Raw genomic sequence first — 10490 nt, forward strand, 5'->3', positions numbered from 1 at the left:
TTTCATCAATATTAAATTTATACTCTTGTTCTCTCCACTATCATTACTAAGGCTAGATTGCTCAGATGCAACAAAGAATAGATTTCACTTACTAGATCTAGTTCATTTAACTTGCAAGAGAGTTTTTCTGACACTTTATGAAGCTCTTGCTCAGATAGCTTTTCCTTTGTTGTTCTGTGGGAAAGAGACTCTTCGAGTGAATCTGTGGTAGAATTTTCGTATCTGCTAACCCAGAAAACAGACAGATTTCATTTCTGTTCTAAAAACTTGAAGATAAGCATTACCTTGTACAATTCCAGTTCACTTTTTGCATGAGCACATTATTATAGGATTGACTAGAATCTGAATGTGTAAGTGCCTATAGCTGTATTTAAGAAAATGCATATGTCAGGAGAAACAGGAAATCTTTGTGTTAAAATTCATCTTTCACTGTCAGGCAGCCAAGGAGGAAGAGATCTTATTTTAAAGGGGAGGGGCAGCAGCAGCCATGGGTAGCCATGTATATGAAAGTGTTAGCGTGGCTCAGTACCAAAAAACTGAACTTGCCTTTTCTTTCTATGCACATTCCTCAATTCAAGTCTTGGAATTTGTGTTACTTCTTCAGCACATAGTGACAGTTTTTGATGTGAAGAGGAAGCAGATGTAGAACTCCCATACACCCGAGGAATCTAGGAAAATAATTAAGAGTAAATTAAGATTTTATTAAGCTCTTCACAGTAAAGCTCAGAAATACTATAGATGATGTGAATAGAGAGATCCTACAACAGCTTTTATAGGAGAACCATCTCAAACCTTATGATATATATACACACACAAAAGTAGTTATATGTCCAGGTCCCTGACTGAAGATAGTGTGCTTTAGAGAATTAGATGTTTAAAGAAATAAACTAGCAAAAATACAGAAGATCAGTCCAAGAATCATCTACAGCTAAACCACTGAATCAGCAGAACAAGGTCTAGGTTAAGTTATATGAATATCCCTACATACTACTTCACTAGCCTGGGACTAATGCCAAGTAATGCAAGTAAGCTGAACCTCACTGAGTATAGACTAAGCTGCAATTCACAGCAAACTAAAAGAAAACACTTGTGTCCTTGTGCCATTTACACTGGTTTAGTACTGCCTGGTAACTTACCTGTTCAAACTCTAGTAATTCAGGGTTGGTATTCATATACACCAATGAAAAATGAGTTTTAAACAGGGACAATGTTTTAAACAGACAATGTAGAAGTAAAGGCTGTTGAAACTATTGGAACAAATGAAGTCTGTGAGTACCTCTTGTGGTTGCATAAGGCAAAAAAAAGTGTTTTCCACAGCAAGAAACTTCATATACAGACATGTTTCTACAAGCACAGAATGGCACCTGATGATCAGTTTGTGGGTTTTGCATTGCTCAGTTTTTGAAAAGCAAAGGAAAATGCAAGGAAATAAATTAAAGAACATAGCGAGGCAGTTCAGTGATCTTTAGGAACGGAGCAAAATCTGACTTTTATTGGAGTTTGAACAACCCCAGAAAACTTTAGAATACTTTCTCTTCAGAGAAAGGACATAACTGTACTCTTGTGTTTTATACATCTTTGATTAAAGCCAAGATAACTAGTAAGTGGTTGCTTGTGATAAATGAGAACTCTATAAGTACTGCCACTTACACTTCTTGGAGCAAACACCTCTAGAAAGAACTGACATACCTTATAAACTGTACATAGTCACAGTCTAACATCACTGAACGTATATTGAAGCAAGCAAGCAAGCCAAAAGCAAGTTTGAAAAAAGCCCAGAAGTGCCACAAGGTATCAGGAGAATTAAGCAGAAATCCAAAAATATTGTCTGAACTTTCACAAATAAGGTAAAGATGTAACATCTACCTTTGCCACATTGTCCTCAGCCTCATTTGATACCACCTTGTCTCCCACTGCAGAAGCAGATGACAGGTAAGTGTTAGTTGATGGTATAGACTGCACTGGGCCTACTGATGTGGGGAACAAGTAAAAAAAGATGTGATCCATGGCTTTTGGATCCAAATTATTCAAAGAGAACAGGATGACAAAGCAACTATGGTTACACAGTTGGGACATTCATTTTGGCAATTTCTCAAGTTTTGAATGTTCAGCATCATGGAATGCTATGGAAACTAGAAACACAAGCAGTGTTTCCCAGGCAACAGTGAAAAGAAGTATTGAAAACTAGCTTCTAAACCTTTTCTACAATAGCAGTTGATGATTTTTCCTAGAGTTGAAACTGGCTGGTTTGGTCCATGTTTCTCAGCTTAGAATAAGCTCAGCCATGGGAGTTATCTGCTTAGAAGAGATTTCTGTAGTATAGGTCCATCTCAACTGGATTATTTAGGAAAGGACTAGAACTGGGGACATGTTATTTTTCTCCAGTGAACAGCTTACAAGTAACTTATTTTTGTTTTTCTATAAAACAAAGACAGAAATATGAACTTGTGGCTGAATTAAAAAAAAAGCACTAGTAGTTTCAAAACCATGTTTCTTGTAGTGCTAATAAAAATAAATGCAATATTTGACACTTAAGAGTTACCCTCCAGGAAGCAAAATTCTCTCTCACCAGGGATCTTCCTTGATAGAGGAAGACTACCAGAAACATCTTCAGATTTTTGTGTAAGTGACTTTTCAAGCTGGAATAAAAAGCAACATGTTTTCCATAAATTCACAGGAGTGTTGACAGGAAGGTCTTACAGTAGGTTTGTCTGCATATGGAAATCAATTCTGATTTTATAGATAAAAATACATTATAATTATTTTGTTTACTGTATTGTAACCTGTGCTGTTACATTGATTATGGAGATGTGTATGTATATAAACACACCCCTCAAATTAACTTTTCTGGACACTCAGTGAAGAATTAATCCACAATCCAAAATTCTTTGAACTGAAGATAAAATATGACACATTCAGAAGTGTTCTTCAGAGACCAACTACTCCCATTCTGCAAGTATACTAGAAGGTTTTAAAATGAAAGCAGTATTGATTACTAAAAATTTTTAAAAAAATCAAAAGATAAGTTTTTACTTACAGTAGGAATTTTCATTCCTTGATTGTTAGACAAAGCTGCTGACCAGCTGGCTGAGCTGTGATAATCTCTCCATCCAGGATAATGAGGTCTGGCTTCCAAAGGCTGGAATGGTGGTAGCAAAGGAATAGCTTGCTGTATAGGCTCCCCAAGTTTTGTAGCACTGGCACTCAAACTCTCTTTTTGTGGTTCAGTAGTATGAACAGACTCCACTGATCCTTAAGAGACAAATATGAAGAACCTGAAGTTTAAGTGTTATCTGTGAAAGCAGAATGTTAGTTTTGTATATTGTCCATATATATTAAAGGGAAGTATCTAAATACCTGATATTAGCTACCATCTTTGTTGGATTGCACAGAACAGTACTGTAACATTTTTGTGCCTCCGATGCTACTTTTCTTCTGTTTACAGAGATACATACTGCAGCCCATCCCTGTCTACTTTTCATGCATCAAGTTTTTCATGACTGTATATGTGTATGTATATGACTATACTACTGTATATGATGTAGCTATGTGCATACACAGTAAGCAGATTTCAATTTGCTGTTATTTTCCCCACAGTCATTTTAGATACACACTGGGGAACACCTGCTCACGTGCAGGAATTCTAAGCAGTGACAGTCAGCAGAGGCCAGGGCCAATTGGAGAAGATGGCTGCCACCTGTCAGAAGGATTCACCCAATATACAATCTATCCATAACTGTCCTTAAGAACAGCATGAAAGGCCCCTTGACCACATGATTTTGGATGCTAGGATCTTCCACAAGGACTTTTTTTACTTTTAGTATTTTGCTTATTAAACCACAAAAGGAAAAAAACCTAGCCGAAGCTGAATCCTAGCAAAGCAGAAGTACCCCAGATAATGGAGTTTGCATACTCTGGGACACTAAAATACAAAATTTCTGAAAAGGATTTATTTCAAAACATAGCTGAAGTCTTTCCATCCATGACTAAGGTTCTCCTCTACACTATGTTAGTACCCTACACCTCTTAGTCAAAATCAGGTAAATCAGCTATCAGAAGAATGAATACATACCACCCTCTTTTTTGTTTATAATGGCCCTTTCAGTTTCAGAGAACTGTCTAGGTAATGTTGCAATAGCCTCTGGGTTTTTAGATTCTTCCACTCCCTTGCCCTTTTCTGCTGGTAACAATTCAGACAACTGGAATTCTAGAAGTAGTGTTTGAAAAAAAAGATTAAATTAAGAACTATAAAGCATCTCGCTATGAACTGTTAGATGGACAATTATGTTTAGTGTGTTAATAATACCAAAATATGTCTGTTGAATTCTTACTTTTAATTCTATTCAATAGCAAAATTCATAATTAATAATATTTCTTTATGCCTCTACTTGGAGAGTTTAATCACCAATAAGAATAGGAATATTCTTATAGGAAATAGGAATGGACTCCATTTAAGTAATCTGCACATTATTTTTTCCAGAGCCACCCATAATGTTTCTAAGTGGCACACATTCCTAACAAGTCATCTTTAAGAATGAACTTACTAGTCTTCTTACAGTCTTAAATAATACATTTTACAGTGCAACAAATGAAATGAATTAAAGGCTTCAGAATTTTCTTATTCTACTGAACAAAATAAAATGCCTTTGTAGGGAGAACCGATTAGAAGTCAAACAACAAACCTTTAACCAAATAATGTAGCTCAGGAGCCATGAAAAACAGTGTCTGGAATTCTTTAAGAAAATTTAACTTCAGCAAGATCAACTACAGGTACGTTTGCTTATTGCAGGTTGGGTTTTTTGGGCACGTGGGGGGTTTTTTTAAAATAAGAGTTTAAAACAAAGTATTTGTCTGAAAGCAGGAACCTTAAAGAAACAACAAGAAATGTTACTACAGAGTAGACTTAAAATTTTTTTCACTCACCTCTCTTGGAAAATGAATGAGCAGTATCTCCAAGTCTAATTAATTCACTGGTAGATTCTGATCCATCTACATCAGAAGATGGAACAAAAAATTCTGACTGGGACCTAAAAGGAACAGAAAGCCATTAACATATTTACTCTGAAAGTCTTTGCCCCTTCAGCCCACAAGATGGAGCTGCAGAAGCATGGCAGCTTTACTTCAGGTTCCTGGCCATTACAGCGTCGGGCTGAAGAGACCAGCTTCTACTTAACAAACCAGTGCAGAACTCAAAGATAAATCGAATGCAGTTTAACTAAAATCTTGTCATTAAACCTGAGACAAAGGTTTCAACTTGCTTCATAAAGCAAACTTAAAGGAAAACAAAATGCCATCACTCTTCAAGAGCAAAAAGGTTCTGGATCTCATTTTAGCACTCTTGCTGCCCAACTAAAGGCGAAAGTTACCTCACATTCCATTTGACATACATAATCAGTATGTTTCCTACTTGCGTACTGTTAAAAACCTACTGGTTTCTCTACAGATACACAGAAAGATAGTCAATCACCATGTCAATGCAAATATTCAGAATTGTTCTTACCCTTCAACTGATGAGAATATTGAAGGTTGCGCAAGTTGACCAGCATTGCTTTCCATCTGCTCTTGAGATTCAATTTGAATTTCGGTGTTGGATACCACATTTGCCTCATCTGTTAATCAAGAGGCAATTATTTTCAGGAAAACTACTTCTACCTATTAACAGGTATTATTGCCAGTATCATCAAAATAGTCTAAGTGTAATAAGACATTATAATGACGATATCTAAAATGATAACATGTAATGCCCCCCCCCCTTGGGGGGGGAGGGGCAACTTCTACGGTAAGTTTTGAAAAGTGATACAACTATCATATATCCCATCGTTTCAATTATTAAAAACCCCTTTTTTCTTCCTCAAAAGAATTGAATCCTGTACTTATAACTAGAAAATTGGAACCACTAACACCTACTGGGTAGCAGCACTGGCAGTCTGAGAGAGAGGAAAAGCAGAAGTACAGGCACTGAAAATTGCTATTTGAATATTCCCATTAAAGTCAACATTTCCCTCCCTGAATCCTAACCATAAATCTTTTGACTTACAAGTTGAAAAGCAACATACTAACAGAGGATGAATTGTCTGGTGTAGGTTTCTGGCACAAGAATGAAGCAGAAAGATTATGTTCTCCAATTCTCACCTTTTAACAAGTTTGGGGAAAATAAATTATTTTATCATTATGTTTACAAAAATAAGGAATGTAAATACTCCGTTTGGCCACTGAAATTTCCTCCCGCCCAATTTCAGTCTTTCTCCTCTGCTGCATTTTCAAGGTTATAAATAAGACAAAACCACCTTTGCTACATTGGAAAGACCTTGGGTATCCCAAAACAAAGTTTCACAAAGCTTACGTCTTCCAATGGGTATCATTCCGTATAGCTGCTAGTGAGGAGAACAGCAAAGAAACAGTTTTTACCTATTGTGGGAGCTATATTGCACCCATGAACACCAAGAACTATGGTCATGAGAACCCAAGCTCCCAGCAAGCTAACTTGATAGCAGACAAACAGAAAAAGCAAGCTGTCCATAATATAGCAGAAGCAGAACATAATACCCTAAACTAGGCCATTTGTCTACTCACCTCCATTCTGAGAAGCAGATTCACTGACTTCTTCTGTAAGATACTCTAACAAACCATCAAATATTTCGATGAGGTTTCTGATAGATTCCCTTTCTCCTTTCACAATATTTTCACCTTAAAAGAAGGTACTGCCACATATTAATAATTATGACTTCACAGAAGAAAAATTCTCAAAAGCAGGAGTTTTCTGGAGAAGAGTGCTTGTGAAGGTGTCAGCTCAGAAGACAAGAGGCCACTCATTTATGGCTACTTATGTAAGCTTAAGGTACGTTAAGTTTCCTAAAGTTGCCTATTTTCAGTTCTACTAAGTGAAAGTTTGATGTTATACCTGCTTCCACAAAAAAAAAATCAGGGATGTTTGTAGGGATCGATAGTTGGTATTTAATATTTTCTTATACATAACTAGCTACAGCAAAGCCAAGTTTATGGACTGGCAGGTAAGACTACAAATACCAGCCATACTGGTACCAAATTAGAAAGAGATACTTCATATCAAGCAAGTAGGTCTCATTCTTTGCAGGCTATGTTACATGAGACTATACATATGAATACTCAGAGAAAGCTATTATCTATGTACAAACGACAGACACAACAAGGTTCAAGTCTTTACTCACTATCTTTTTAAAATTCAGTAACAAGCTCAAAATTCAAGGCTCACGTTTTAAAACCCAGTCTCCAAGCTTTACCTGTGTACAGAAGAATACTGAGCCAGTAACAGACTTCAGGTAACACCTTAGCAGACAAGTGAAGTATGATTAATTGTCAACTTTAACATTTCTTACAGGTCCGTGTCATACAAGATAGCTCTTATTTATTCTCTGCTCATTGTTTAAATTTATAACCTGATGTCCCAGGCAAGGGTTCAGTGTTTTGATGACATTCACTACAGGAAAAAGACCTGTCATGTAAGTATGAAACTATGCTTTACAACATATGGTTCTTATAAAGTGTTCAAATTAAACCTCACAGATATTCATCTGGTGTTTGTCTAAGTTAAAATGAGCACTTACCAGTGATGTGCGACAAGCTGACCTGCAAATAGTCCAATGCCAGGGAATCTATTACTGCTTGTACATTATGTGCATCATCCTCTTGGCTTCTAGGAATAGCTATGAAATCTATTTAAAATAAATAATAGTTTTCAGGCTAAATGGATAGCTTATTGCAGATGTTTTAACTAAACTACTTTAACTTTCACTTATAAGTTAGTATTTTTTTCCAATACCTTGTATACTCGGTAAAAAGCCCAAATATCATACGGTCATATGAAATATTTTACAAATACTGAGTATAAACTTAGAACATCCCCTGGAAGATGTTAGGATTTTATCAAATGAAGTATTAAATTCAAGAATAGAGACTACTAAAGCATTTTCTATCCTTCACTCCCAGCACACACATCTAGTTCAGATCATCAAATTGAAATTACAGTTTGTGTTAAGGTCTCTTCTTCCCCTGTCAGAAACTAGTTGGACTGCAATGTGTTCTACTTAATTGGGAGCAACATTATTTTTAGTTCTGGGCTTACATTTAACAGGACTTCAACCTCCATTAGCTGCCAGTTACCTCAGTGCTAATTAAAATCTTCTGCAAGCAGGAGTCCTGACCCTTTCCAAACACAATAGTTTACCATAAAGCAAACAAAGACATAGTTGTATAGCCCTTTTTCAGTTGTTGTCACTGAAGTCAAATGGAGTTGGGTTAAACCAGAGTTAAATCACAGCTTAGCTTTTAGCAGACTATAAGTATTAAGCATTTTATGAGAACAGGCTTCAGTATTAACACTTCTTTAAGAGAAATGAGCCAATTCACACCCTTCAAAGGTATGGTGCCTATGTACAGCTTTCAAGGCCTAATTTACAATAGAAAAAACTTTTGCTGTGGCTATACTAGTGAACTCCCTTCATAGCTGCCATTCATACCAGTCAAAAAAAAACAACAAAAGAAATTGGCCAATATTACTTAAATCCTCTTAGAGTGACAATCTTACATGTTTGTCTTTGGAAGGACACAAATACCTTAAAAACCCTACATGTGTAGAAAGTTTCGCAAACTTGAATTTGTTCATTACAAAACATACAGACACACAAAAAAAGCAGGTCTAGAAATTATCGTTCCCACCTGGTACTTTTTCTCCTATGATTGACTCATAAATACGAACAAACACATCAGCACCACATTCTGAGAGATGTTTTATGTGCTGGTTTATGTGACAGCTCCTTAAAAGATCGTTGGCAACATCAACCCAATCTATCAAAAAGTAAAATATATTTAATGTCAGAACTGAAAGACACAGAAATAAGGACATGGTTAGTTACAGTGAAAGACAGAACTCATTTAAGTGTCTTTGACCCCACCACAGGTGGTCGATCCCAGTCATGCTACCCACGCATCCAAAATACTGAACATGTTGTACACTTTCTGCTCCATGCCCTGTTTACTTCAGGTAGAATCATAGACTTATTTAAGTTAGAAAAGACCTTTAACTGTCCAACCGTTAACCTAGCACGGCCAAGCCCACCACTAAACCACGTCCCTAAGCACCACATCTACACGTCTTTTCAATGCCTCCAGGGATGGTGACTCCACCACTTCCCTGGGCAGCCTGTTCCACTGCTTGGCAACCCATTCTGTGAAGAAATTTTTCCTAATCGAATCTAAAGCTCCCCTGGCACAACTTCAGGCTGTTTCCTATCACTTGCTACTTGGAAAAGAGACCAATACCCACCTCGCTACAACCTCTTTTCAGGAAACCTTTCCTTTCAGATGGAAACATGGACAGGGAGTGACAAATGATACACATCAGTATCTTGTTCAAGTACACAGTCATAGCACAACTGGACTTGAGAGCTAAAGAGTACTGAAGTACCACAGGCTGGGCAGGTTACTTTTTTCCTTCCACATAATGGAAAGCAAATTTTGGTCCAGCCACATAGCTAGGAATTCCAAAGCTTGAAGGACTTAACAAAATAAGCTTTGATACGTCTTTTATGAAGAATCAGAAATTACATATACTTTTTTGAAAACACATGAGCTTCTCCTACAAACCCAGTTTCTCTAATACTCTTAGAGAACAACACCACTGCTAATTTAAATATTCTTCATGAAAGCTAAATTCAAGGACTACTTTTATTAATTTGGTGTTTAGGGATTACAAGAATATGGAGTGGGTCCCACCAATTTCATACTATGTTGAGCACAAAGAGATGCGTGCATAAACAGCCTAATTTTCCCAAAACTTTGAGTCCTGAATTCAAAGTACATGTATCCTCTACCATCTTCCTTGTCACCCAATTCAAATATCAACTTGGAAGAACAAAAACCTTAATATCTGTCAGTCTGTGATCTCTTAAAAGTTGGATTTTCCCCCACATGTTCCTTGTGCAAACAGAACAGTATTATAACAAGTATTATCAAGGGCTTTAAATTACTAGAGAAAAGTCATCTTCAGAAGGAAAAAAGTACACAATTACTACAACAGGAACTAATTTGTACAGTTTTTACTCTTCTGTACACTGGGAGCAGTACTTTTCCATCACTCTTCACTCAGTTCCAGAAATCACTTTACCCTAACATTTTAATAATTTCAGGTACATGAAAGATTAAAGTGGCATCTCCTACATTTCAGACTGATGTATCTTAGAAAACTTCAGTTACTGTTCATCTCCAGCTTTATCAGTTTAAAAGCATCACCGTAGGGGGCAAAGACGAGAGAGGAGGAGGGCAGGTCAACACAAAGAGCTTAAAAAACCACAACACAAGAAAAAGCTTTAAGAAAAAGCACGTCTGAATAAAATGGACGGTGTTAGCGATGCGAGCAGCAGGAGGATAACAAGGTAGAGGGGAGAGAAAGGGCAGCTCTCCACCTTGCCTCCCCCACCCCTGCAGGGCAGAAGGCTGGCTGCCCCCCCAGGACT

The 10490-nt window shown here is 36.9% G+C and overlaps 1 protein-coding gene across 1 annotated transcript; it reads right to left on the reverse strand.

The window, feature by feature from the left end:
* Window positions 1–92: 92 nt before the first annotated feature.
* On the reverse strand, window positions 93–9202 carry LOC104158948 (centrosomal protein of 95 kDa-like; the record flags this gene model as incomplete). Its single annotated transcript, XM_009696731.1, has 12 exons — window positions 9163–9202; window positions 8695–8823; window positions 7584–7691; window positions 6574–6687; window positions 5501–5609; window positions 4920–5027; window positions 4024–4025; window positions 3038–3252; window positions 2570–2639; window positions 1867–1913; window positions 547–668; window positions 93–222 (listed from the first exon to the last, which is right to left on the reverse strand). Coding segments are annotated over exons 1-12 (1194 nt in total), but the record flags the coding sequence as incomplete, so codon positions are not given.
* Window positions 9203–10490: the final 1288 nt, after the last annotated feature.

The sequence above is a fragment of the Cariama cristata genome, unplaced genomic scaffold (genome assembly GCF_000690535.1).
Source record: "Cariama cristata isolate BGI_N322 unplaced genomic scaffold, ASM69053v1 scaffold44723, whole genome shotgun sequence".
Classification (NCBI taxonomy): Eukaryota; Metazoa; Chordata; class Aves; order Cariamiformes; family Cariamidae; genus Cariama; species Cariama cristata.